Below are 12,660 nucleotides of genomic sequence, written 5' to 3' on the forward strand. Positions count from 1 at the left end.
GTTTAATTGAAAAGTATTTAAACTAAATGGGATACCTGTCCATGAAGTATTCTCTCAGACACTAAAGCAAGATTAAAGACTAGGGAAAGTAAGTGAACTCAGACAAATGTGTGACAAATCAAACATATAGGAGTTATCTTAATGAAATAGCTGATGTTAGAATGTTCCTATAATAACTTAAGATGAATATTCAAGAATAATACTGTCAAATAACAAACTAATTATATGTGGAAAGAGGGCATGGGAGGAAGATGTAAGGGAATGAAATATTAAAACACTTCTAGACTCAGTTTCAGGGAAGTAGTCAGCCACAGTGTCATGATGGCAGTGAAGTAGCTACAGTGACATAATAGTTGTTGCTATAGCAACAGGAATAATCTGACAGTACACAGGAAGTGTCTGTTCCTAGCCACTGGCTGAAGAGACACAAGAGCAAACAGACGAAAGAAGCCGCACCTAGCTTGAGAGCTGCCCTACGGCAGAGCCGAAAATCATACAATCTGGAACGGTTATTTCAGTGGACAATGGGGCTGGTCAGGTAGAGTTTTAACATCTGATCATAAAATCTTTATGTTTTTGGCCCCAAGCAGTGGTTCACATTAAGATTCTGATTGGGAACTTGAACTTGGGCTTTGGGTATACATAGAATTCCTGTTTGACATGTTTCCTCCACTGCCTAGTGCCATCTGCCTGCAGAATCTGAATCCATCAGAGCAGCTCTGACTGGTGCATCCCCAGACAAGGCTGCGGATTTGGGTATTAGCACAGGGCTGAAAGTTAAGCACCCAAAAGATCAGTTGCTGAATGATGACAGATGCTCCTCTCCCTTTAAAACTCTTTGCAGGAAAAGGAGAAGAGATGTCAATGAGGAAGACCCCCACCTTCCCCGTCATTCGAAGAGGAATAAGAAGGACCAGGCCTTCCAGGACCCGCAGGCTATAGAGGTAGGAACTATGGCCACCCAAGCTTCTCCACTTGACTCATTGCCCGCTCTGTGGTGTTCATTTCCATCTCCACAAGGCAAGAGAACTCTCCCAGATGCCCTCGGGAAAGTCTTCTCCTTGGCTGCAATGGCTTTGGGGCAGAGCAGGATTTTAAGTATTGCCATAAGCGTGATTTTACTGTGCATCAGAACAGAGACAGGGCTGACAGAGAGGCTTTCCCAAGCACAACCAGGAGGAATGGGGTTCCAGAAATTCCTCCACCTTGCAAAGGGGGAGGGAGAATCGAACCCCTTCTACGGTTGGGACAGAAATAATCTGCAAGAACAGAGAGGCATGCTACTGGCTACAGTGCTCTTCTGGCTTTCTCCCTGAAAACCTAAGAGCCAAGTGGGGGTTGTGTGAAGGGATTTGGGAAAGCTTTAGGGATGCTTGTGCTGAAGAGCTGGCATTTCAACTTCAACAGACTTCACTTTAACAACCAGTAAGTGGTAATGCAGCATGGTTTGGATGGAAGCATAAGTTAGTGAGGAGGGAGCGTTGTAAAGGGTTTCTGGACAAGTCTCATCAGGTAATGAGTAAGTATGGCTCAATGTTTCCTTTCCCAAACAAGAGATAAAAGGCTTATCAACATGTGCCTTCCTCTGGGACACAAACACAGGTAGGTTTTGGATAAAATGTACCCAGACCTACCCGAGTCAAGCAAGGAGTGTTGTTGACCCACTGAGTTTTCTGTTGCATATGGTCACCTAAATATGAATACTGGCCTTTGTTTCCAAGGTTAGCATCCTTAGACCTCCGTGTAAATCTGCTCCCTGGAACGAAGGTGTGAGATATGGTAGTGCAAACATAAGACCAAAAGCCTTGGTACATGTCTGTCTTCCTGATAAAGAACAATGGCTTCACAGTGTTGTCCTGATGGCTGAGTAAAAGAAGAAATGGACAGTGTGGGGTGAGCTGTGGGTCGCTAGTACTGATCCTAGACCTCTACTCTGCTATTGATCACATGGGAACTAATGCTTAAGTTCCAAGGAAACAGCAGTAAGACAAATGGGAAAAATACATTAAGGGCCTCACACCTATTCCAGTTAGACTTCTGTGCATCCTTGATTTTCCCCAACTGTTGGGGCTACAGCTCTTTGTGACACCACTGTTTTAGGCTGGGTGAGTTAGGCTGTCTGCTGGAATGCTTGGTAGCCTCTTACATTTCTTTCTGGTGTTAGCAGTTTGTGGTCCATGCTGGTTAGTTTAACTGCCAGCCTCACAGGACATGGAACCCCCTGAGAGGAGGATCTCTTTTTAATACTCTTCTGTATTCTTTGAAATGTCATGCATGGATATGATATTTCTTGATCATCTTCACCTACAGTCTCTCCCTGCAGCTCTACTCTGGTCTCCTCCAACCAATATCGGTCTAAATGTCAGAGCCTCCTTTTCACTGTGTATCCATGTACCTGTTTAACTCACTCTGTCCAGCTAGTGCTTCTGAAGTGCACAGAGCCTTGGGGTCATCCACTGAGTCCCAGGTAACTGACCAGGGGCCATCTACCCAGAGAGAAATGACTCTTCCTTCTCCAGCAGCCATCAGTGGCCAATAGCTCCTTAGCTAGAGATTCAGCCACAAGAGCACCTCCCAGGGGATTAACCTGGCTTCATCATGTTCAGGTAACCACAACTACCATGAGTTCCCGTGTGCAAGAGCCATACCATAACCAGGGGACAGTGTTTCACAGCACTCCTCCCTGTAATCTGGCTCTTACATTCCTTCTGCCTCCTCATCTACAATATTCCCTGAGCCCAAGGGCAGGGGCAGGTGGTGTAGATGTCCCCTCTGTGGCTGAGCACTCACAGTTGCTTAGTGTCAGCACTTTGAACAGTTATGTGTTTCTACATTGACCACTACTCATTGCAACTAGAAGCTTCTGAAACCAGTGTTGAGAGCAATGCAGACCTATGCATGCAAACAAAAATATTCAGAAGGCAGTTTAACAACATAACCATTTAGCAGAACAACAGTAAGTCCACCCCCAGCACTTTGGAGGAACTATGGGCTCACTAATAATAGGTTTTGACTATCTTTACAGTGCCAGGCATACACTCATTCATGTGGAGCAGGCCTCAGACCCAATCAGGAGAAGAATTGGTTAGCCCCAGGCACAGAACTGCAACTATTCCACCAGTGGATTCATCATGCCTGGCGGGCTAGTATTATACCATGCAGGGTCCAGCAATGGGTAAGATCACTTATGTCTTTTCCCTCACGACAGCCAGCATATATACCTTCTTGGTACTGTGGACATTAGCCAGCTGGGAGTTTTTCTTGGTGAGTTCAAGACTGATTTCCCTGTGACCTGCAACAGAAGTGTATAGTGTCTCAGCTACACGGTCCTACCATCTTGTTCTATTGGGCAACCAAGAGCAATGGCAATAGCCTTCATTCTTTGGTCACCTCTGAGGCTGGCCAAACAATAGGGAGGTAATTTATGTGCCGTGCTGAAATTTTACTTAATGACTTACAGCTTCTGGGAATAACATTGTTCACCCACATGCAGTATCCTTGTTCAGAATAGTGTGTATGGGGGCTGAAGAGATGGCTCAGTCATTAGGAGTATTGTCTGCTCTCCCAGGAGATCTGGGTTCACATTCCCAGAACCACATTGCACATTTGTCTTTAAGTCAAGTTCCAGGGGATCTGACACGTTCACAGACATACATGCAGGCAAAACACCAATGCACATAGGATAAACAAATCATTAAATAAATTGCATTGTATGACCTTTTATACTGTAGAGTACATTTATATAAAGCTTCTTCATTATTCCTTAGCTTTCCTTAGAATGTCCACATCCTGCCTTCTTTTCTCCATTCCTTTTCCCCTATTCTCACTTAAACTTTAACCCCCAGTATTCCCCTCACAGTTTTTCATATCATATGCCTTCCACCACATCCTCTTGTTAAATATGTTTTTCCTGGGGTCTAAGGCCATGGGTTCTCATGTAGCTTTTTTCTGCACATTTCATTTTGGTTAGCCCTTACCTAACCCCTCCTTTTTCCATTCACATCACTCCAGAAACTGCTAGAACCCTTCAAACTCCAGGATTTCTGCTCTCTACATTCGTTTTACCAGTATTCTGCTATTTCCCATCTTTTCAAGCTGACGTCCCCCAACCCAATGGCCTGTTTCTACTTTCTTGGGTTCCAAATGGACTCCAGGATAAGCACACTGTTTGGGTGGGAGCTGTACCTCAAACCCTGGCACCCTGGCATCCCTTTACCCATAGAGTCTGGAATGTTCTGGTGGAAGATCCACCTCAACTCCCCTCCCCCATCTCTTTCCCCAAACCAGCCCCTTCAAAGTCAGCCAAACAAAGCTTCTCCACCAGAGAGGCTCAAGACCATTCCCACAGGGTATGTAAGCTGCATCCAGGAAAACAGACAGGTGGTTTTTGGATCTCTCAGCCCCATCTCCTCTCTGAGGGGCCGGGAATCACCTGGGAAAGTTTTACCCATTAATCCTGGGCTTTTCCAATTTGGTCTGATTTAGTTTGCTGCACAGCAGAGAGGCCTTCAGGGTCCAAAAGATTTATCACACACAACACAAAATAATCAAAGGTAGGACCCACATAGGAGTGAAAAGATGTGGTGTTTGTCCTTTTGGGGATTTCGTGACCTTACTCAGTGTTATTTTCTTGTTCAGTTCGTTGACTTTCAAATAGTCTTTCTGAGGAATTATTTCCATCAGTTTTGGGTTCGTGTATGGAGTATGTGTTGATTGTTGGTGAATGTAGAAAGAGCCAACCTATAGCAGGTGGAGCCACTCCCTGGGCAAGGCATCCAGAATGTATAGGAGAAAAGGAAAGCCAGCTATAAGCAAACCATCAATCAAGCAAGGATCCCTGTGCTTTCTCTCTCTGCTCTTGACTGGAGGTGAGATGCTGCTCTTAAATTCCTGCTTTGACTTCCCTGAAGTAAGGGATGAAAACCTGGATCTGTAAGCCAAAGAAAAACTTTCAACCCTGAGTTGCTTTGGGTCAGGGTGTTTTATCACCGCAACAGAAATGAACTGAGTAGGGGGCCATTTCCATCACTCTTGATTTCTTTGTATGATCTGGAAGACAGAGCAATTGAGGGCTCTGAGTTCCTTACTGAGCCAAAGAGACGTCATTAGTTGTGTTGTCAAAGCCTAAGCAAAGCGGGTACCCCTGAAATGACCTTCTTGGGAGATACATTCATTGGATGGGTGTGCATGGGGTCGGGGAGCTTGGCCAAAGATGGCCTAATAGCTTGTAGACACTTTAAGGACCCTTGTCCATGGAGCATGCCCAAGTATGGCAAGCACTCTCATGTGCAAGATCACGTTAGAAGCTGAGTTGTGGATTGAAGATAATCATGTCCACGAGTATTCTGCAGGAGAGGCTTTCCTAGACATTTTTGCTTTGCTTTGTTGAAATCCATTCCCTTCTTTCACACAGATGAGGCGACATAGCTTGTATCACAGGTTGAATTTTTCAGTTGAAATACAGCTTAGAACTCAAGGTCTGGCCCAATTTTACCTTCTGGTCTTCAGAGAGCCTGGATCAGACCCCCTACCTGCCCACAGAACTTCAGATATGAATGTCCTTCATTCCCTTGCTCATTAACAAAGTAGTAGTGATTCAACAGTCTTCTGACTCAAGAGAGTGTGCATCGTTCTGGACAGATCATAGAAGGTGGGCCGCCAGTGCAAATGTGGGGAGCCTTTGGGAGTTCTTAGTCTAGAGACTGCAGTGGGCATGCTTGGGCTTGTCAGTTTCAGTTAGTAAAAAACAGCATGTAATTCCAGGGGTACAGCGGGTTTAAGGGTGAATTTTGTTACACTATTGGGGTTCAGAAACAAATGTCTCTCAGGTATATAGGAATAGAATTGCACAGAAAGCTGGGGTTGAAGGTAGAAAAATCGTGGATCCACTCGCTTTTCACTTTAGGAAGCATTATCCAGTTCTATATCACGAATATACATGAATTTCCATTCAGTGTTTGTGATGCTATTCCATGATAACATGTTCCCTATGGCTTCCGTTTCCATGTTCCCGTCATTACTGTCATTAGCCAATTGAAGGTCTCTTTCCACCTCCTGTGAAGCCTGGAGACCGGCCATCCTTCTTCCAGGTGCTGTCTTCCTTCTCTCCTGTGTTTCTAAGCTGCTGTCTGCATCCCTGCCACCATCTGTCTGGCAGTTCCTTTTCTACAGCTGCTCACTGCACCCCACTTTCTGCAGCTGCCCCTTCCTTGGCCATAGCTTACACTGGAGGACTCAACCTGGGGAGCCTGCTAACCTCAATCCCGGGAATGTATGTTTACCCTGCCAGGAGTCCTCTGCAGTGGCTGGGATGTTCTCCTGTGTATGTACAGAGCTCTCAGCGACTCTTTCCTCCTCCACTCTCTGGGTATCACTGCATGTTCCTTTGTGTTTCTGCCAACATCATCAAGATGAGCACAGCCTGTTTGGGGATACTTTGCAAAACTGTGAGGGTGGCTTCTGAGTTCTTTGTCCTCCTTTCCCATCCGTCCATTAGAATATCTGTCTGCTCAGCTCAATGGAGTTCTCAGCATGAAACCCCAGGCATCCACATGTTCTTGCCATGACGGTTCTTGTGCTTTCTATGGCTGGAGAAATTCCCTAGGGGCCACAAACCCTCATCTTATGATCATGTGTCTGCCTCTCAAAATCTTCCTCACACTCTTGATCTCTTGTTCTGCCTGTTAGTATTCTGCCTGTCCTACACTGGCTGGTGCAGGTGCCTTTCATTCTTTCTTTTAGTCATTTATTTTATTCTTTAAGATCATAATATTATTATATCGTCTCCCCCTTCCCTTTGTCCCTTGAGACCCTTTCATATACCCCTCCTTCTTGCTCACTGTCAAATTTTTGGCCTCTTTTCTTTAATTGAGTTTACACACACACACACACACACACACACACACACACACACACACACACACACACACACACACAGAGAGAGAGAGAGAGAGAGAGAGAAAGAGAAAGAGAGAGAGAGAGAGAGAGAGAGAGAGAGAGAGAGAGAGAGAGAGAATCACTTAAAAACACAACCTATTCAGTCTCTATAATCTTATTTTTATGCATGTCTTCTGGACTGTATCATCCTTGTTACCAGAAATGGGCCTGAAGACTCTAATTAATTAATAAAAGCAGTTTCATTTAGATTAGTTGAATTTACTTTGGCATTCTTTCTGTCGTTCATTCTTTTTTTTGTCTGCCTGCCTGTCTACCTGTCTGGGTCTCAGTTTTGTCAGGTACTTGGTACACAGCTAGGACTGGCCTGGAACTCACTGTGTAATCCAGACTGACCTCCAGATCCTCCTACCTCAGCCTCCCAAGTGGTGGTATATCAGGTATGTGCTAATATGCCCTGGCAGTTACTTCCCTTATAAAAACTGTTTAGTGATTTCTGGTTGTTAATATTTGAGATGCTGAAGTTGTAAAAACCATCAATGAACATTATTGTAATAATGATGCCTCTACATAAGTGAGTAAAAATTTTATGTCAACTAGAAATGAGAGGCTGGTCATCTATTGTTTTCTTCACAATGGCTCTGAATAATTCCATTCAGGGCTGTGAGTTTTTCTGTAAGTTCTCATAGGCAGGATCTCAGGTGGCTCATGTTCACCTCAACATGAATATTTTGCTCAAGATGATCATAACCTTCACATTGTGATCCTCCAAAACTCTACCTGGTTCTACACCAGTGCTTCTCAGCACCTGGTGTGTTAAACTGGGCTTCAACCCAGTATTTTCTGTGTGTTAGGTGAGCTCTCTATCCATGTCACCATATCCTCAGCCCCTTAACGTACTATATCCCCTCTTCATATGATACTATAATCTTCATGACACAAGAGTGTAAACCTAATATTCTCCCATTTCTGATGGTTCCCCTACTTGCCATATTGTTCAGAATATAGTCCAGCAGAAAAAAAAAAGATAGAAAAAAATAAGAAAGAAAGAAAGAAAAAAAGAAAAAAAGAAAAGAAAAGAAAGAAAGAACCCACACCAAACCAACCAAGAAAGTATATCTACCTAAGGGAAACCAGATTGTGTACTGGGTGATTTTATTCAATGTGATAGGTTACCTGGCTTTTGAGTGTTTATAAGCAAAACATACAGTAAAATTGCTACATCTAGATTTTTCCACTGGAGGCCTTGAAGAGGTATAGTTTGTCTGGGTTCCTCTGAAACCTCTTTCACAAGCATAGCCCTTAGATCCATGGAAAGCTATTTGACAGTTACACATAGATTCATTTGCCTTCTGTGTCTCTCACGGACAGTCTTTGAATGCATGAATCTCATTGCATATATACTGCCATATGATACCTGTGGGTGATGTAGTGAGATAAGGCGATCCACATGACCTGAGAATGACGACACATCTTGGTTTCTGTCATTCTTATAGCTACGAACATGAAAAATGTCCTTATAAGACATAGAATACTGCTGGGCGGTAGTGGATCACGACTTTAATCTCAGCACCCAGGAGGCAGAGGCAGGCAGATCTCTGTGAGGACAGCCTGGTCTACAAAGAGAGTTCCAGGATAGGCTCCAAAGCTAGACAAAGAAACCCTGTCAAAAAAAACAAGAACAACAAAAAAGACATACAATAGCAATATTGTTCACCATTTCAATTCAGAAAAGGGTCACTGTGATCACCTCCTCCCCCTTTGAAAGTATTAAGATTAAAGACAACAAGTCCATGAGTGTGTGCACAAGTGTGTGTTCCTGTACCCAAGGAGCTCTAATTCAAGGTTCTGTGCATGTGAGGAAAATATTCTACCACTGAGTTGCATCCCTAGTCTACAGAATTCCAAAATAACACACTTTTTGTGTGGGAAGGGAACCCCACATAGTATCACCAGTAAGAAAGAGTGAAGTTCTATCCAGGAAAGACAGTATTAGGAGCAAACACGCAGTACAGAAAGCACACTGAACCACAAACAGGAGACCAAGGGGTGTCAGATATTAGGAATGCTGAGTGTTGGCATACAGCTGTCATTTAAAACTATCAAAGGCATTTGGAGATATGAGTGGATCCTTGAATTGCTATAGGAAGAACACTTATGTCCACTCTTGGGGACAGGTGTGGAAAGAACCTGTTATTTGTGTGTGTACCTGTGCATGTATATATATGTAAATGGAGCTTTCCCCATCATTTCTTTGCCACATTGGAACGTGGACCTGCATTCCATCTTACTTGTTTCATCAAATCCCTATCACAGTCTGCAGCATTGATTGCTGCTTTCTCCTGGAGGGTGGGAGCACATTTCCCTGGTGCAGGTAATTGGGATGCACGGTACAAACAGGGCCAGAGGATATGTGGAGGCATTTGGAGTGAGAAAGCCTGTGTTTGAACCCTCTCCCTGACATTCCCAGAGACTGGCCTTTGGGCCTGTGGGACATCTCTTTCCTGGTCTGTCAAATGGGTACCATTAACCCCAGCTTGAGCGATGGTGCTGCTGTGAGAAAGGAATGAGCTACCCAAGTGATTGCACTTTATAGACTGTGAAGCCTTTTGTAGAGTGTGATGCCAGTATTCTTCAAGCTGAACAGGAAATGATGACAGTATCATAATAGCCATCCTCCTTCTGTCTTTCTCCTTCCAGTCATCAAGCAATGATAATGAAAAGATCCACAGCAGCATCGATGACACCAAGAGAGAAAGTGTTCCAAAGAGCAGCTTAAACCAGGACACCGCTGAACTTAACTCCAATGTCCCCGAGTTCTCCCACGAGGACGATGCATTGGGCCAAGACCATGGTCCTTACTCCCACATTAACCAGATCTTGAAGGAAGCTCATTTATACAAACTACAGCAGAGAGGACAATCTCCAACATGATCACCTAGGCCTCCTCCTCCCTTGTTTATAAAAGGCAATGGCATTCACATAAAGCAGTCTTGGCTTTTGTCTGTATTTTCAGTAAGAGGTCAATGGGCATTTGTAATCTTTTACTGTTTTGCTCCACCACTGCGATTTCAAAAGGTCCTTTGTAGCTCGAGTTTTCCTGACTGGCCCACGGTCAGGGCAAATCTCTCTCACCTGCCAGTCCCACAGCACTCAAACCCAACCAAGTAAACACAGAGACTTATATTGGTTACAAACTGTATGGCCGTGGCAGGCTTCTTGCTAACTGTTCTTACAGCTTAAATTAATCCATTTCTATAAGTCTGTACCTTGCCACGTGACTCGTGGCTTACCGGCATCTTCACATGCTGTTTCTCATCTTGGCGGCTGGCAGTGTCTCTCTGACTCAGCCTTCCACTTCCCAGCTTTATTCTCCTCCTTGTCCCGCCTACACTTCCTGCCTAGCCAATGGCCAATCAGTGTTTTATTTATTGACTAATTAGCAACACATTTGCCATACAGAACATTCCACAGCACTTCCCCCCCTTTTTTTTTTCAAAAAGGAATGTTTTAACCTTAACAAAGTAAAATTACATATAATTTGAGAATTTGGGCATAGCTTCTCTTACTACTTCCTGCTGGAGGGGGGCGCTGTATCTTATGGGGACACAAAGAAAATTTTAGGATTATGGAATAGTCCATGAGGCTGTATCTTCTGAGCCAGTTGCCTTGAAACCATTCTGGATGTTGGATCATCTGGGCCATGGTGTCATCGGAGACCTTTCAGGGGGTCTTGGCTGGTCAAACCTGATGTATCTTAATCTTGAACAAGTCCATAGCCTCTGGCTTTCTGTGGAAATAAAAGCAGAGCCTCCTTTCCAAAGCAACATATCCTTACATCCAAATTTTGAAGTCAAGGTATCTTTAAAATATACATATTGGTTTAACTCAACAACTTTTATGATCAAATGTTTTTCTTCAGTTACAAATCCCAAAGACAACACAATCCAGATTCTCTGTGTAATATCCATTTTTACGTGGCTTATTTTTTATACTACCTTTACTGTTTCTTTAAAGACTTTATTTTGAAAAAACTATTTATTTCTTTATATAACTGTATATAAATACTGTAACCCCCAGTATTCCCCTCATGTCGCGTCCGCCTCGACCAGCAAGGAAGACGCGACCCCAGGCTCTTCTCCAAGCAGTTTATTCAGGAACCTTGAATAATCTTCTGACCCCGGGGAAAGTCATTTTCTTCTCTCTCGCTCTCACTCTCTCACTCATACTCACTCACAGTCACCCTCTCACTCACTCTCACAGTCACTCTCCTGGGAAAGTCAGCCCACGCCCTTTATAGCCACTGGGCAATCAACCCCGTGGTGCCACGTGGACAATGCCGCTAGGGCCAGACATATGCAAGCAAGCCAGATTAGGTCCAGGTGTGCAGAAGCAAGCCAGATCCTAGCCTTAGACAAATAAGGAGCATCTGCCATCGGGAAGGCAGAAGCCAGATGCTGCGCCATCTTTGAGGCACGGCCGTGCACGGCTCTCTATAGCTCCCCCTTTATTGTTTTAAGCAGCAGGCAAGAGCAGAGGTCTAATCTCTGCCAAAATAAACTTGGACATTGTACTGGTGTTAGTCCAGGTGTCATCCACCCAGAGAACACTTGACCCATCCGATACCCTTTTTTGCAGAGGTGGGAATTAGGGCATCAACCCACATGCAATTAGACTTGCTCTTCTTGGGTTTTGCAATACAGCTAGACCCAAGTGCAGTGCACTAGCCTCGCATCCTGCGCGATCAAGTTTTTAATGCAGCCAGCCAGGCCTGGGGAGACTGTCCAGCCTCTATGGCTGTAAAGGCTTGGATAATCATGGCTGCATTGCATTGCTGAGAAACCCTTAAACGAACAATGCACCACAGGCACATCAGGGAGACAAGTACCAGTAGGCCTGCCAGGGCACCTAATCCCGCCCACTTCTTTAAAAAGGTGATAGAATTGATGTTATAGGTAAAGGGTATGGCCAGGCTTTTATAAGAGCCCAGAGTAGTCAGCTGCTCCCGCTGGCACGCTTGTCAGAATCAGGGCTATCAGGATCAGGCACATCAGCTTCCGGGGTGTCATCACGTCTCTCCGTCTGATGGGCCTGTCGCACCAATCGTTCAGGTACCCAGATAGGGTCTAGCCGATCCTGTGGGAAAACACAAACAGAACCTCCCACCCATGTCAGCACGGGATCGGGCCCATGCCAGCTACCCGTGAGGATATCTTTCCACTTCACCATGCCCTTCATAGGGCTGTATGGATTAAGACCTCTTATGGCGGTGGAGGATCTTCCTATCAATAAACCCACCGTGCCTGGCTTCAAAGGGCCTTTAAAATCAGACTCCACTAATTGTACTCCCATCTGCGGAGTCAGTAATTTTAAACCGCACCATTTTCGCTGTTAGCTCAGGTTTTTCTGTGTTGCATTGATTTTCCACAGATCTCAGCTGCGGATGCCTTGTTGTGCTGGTTCTGGCATCCACCATTCTTCGTTTCTTAGTGGCTTTTGGAGCTTTTGAAAACCGCTCAGACTGCCTGCTTTGCAGTCTCCTAGGACACTAACTCTATATCTCAGGTTCTTTCACCACATACATTAAGCTTAGATTCACAATCAACATTTACACCTTTTGAAACTATAGAACTACTTTAGCAAATATATTTCTTATTACTTCTTATATACTTCTATTCATTCCATCTTATTTCTTATTTAAACTTACATTTACAACTAACATCTTTACTTCTTACAAGCTTATTACTACATGTCTTAAGACTACCT

The 12,660-nt window shown here is 44.4% G+C and overlaps 1 protein-coding gene across 1 annotated transcript; it reads left to right on the forward strand.

The window, feature by feature from the left end:
* Window positions 1-397: 397 nt before the first annotated feature.
* On the forward strand, window positions 398-9,912 carry LOC131899912 (protein FAM104A-like). The gene is made up of 3 exons (XM_059251380.1): window positions 398-538; window positions 845-944; window positions 9,595-9,912. Exons 1-3 carry the CDS (start codon window positions 525-527, stop codon window positions 9,826-9,828), a joined length of 348 nt encoding a protein of 115 aa, XP_059107363.1. The 5' UTR covers window positions 398-524; the 3' UTR covers window positions 9,829-9,912.
* Window positions 9,913-12,660: the final 2,748 nt, after the last annotated feature.

The sequence above is a fragment of the Peromyscus eremicus genome, chromosome X (genome assembly GCF_949786415.1).
Source record: "Peromyscus eremicus chromosome X, PerEre_H2_v1, whole genome shotgun sequence".
Classification (NCBI taxonomy): domain Eukaryota; kingdom Metazoa; phylum Chordata; class Mammalia; order Rodentia; family Cricetidae; genus Peromyscus; species Peromyscus eremicus.

Bases quoted from the DNA above. Each gene is read 5' to 3' on its own strand.
- LOC131899912 (XM_059251380.1), top strand. The intron at 945-9,594 runs GTAGGAACTATG...TTCTCCTTCCAG, and splicing joins AGGACCCGCAGGCTATAGAG to TCATCAAGCAATGATAATGA.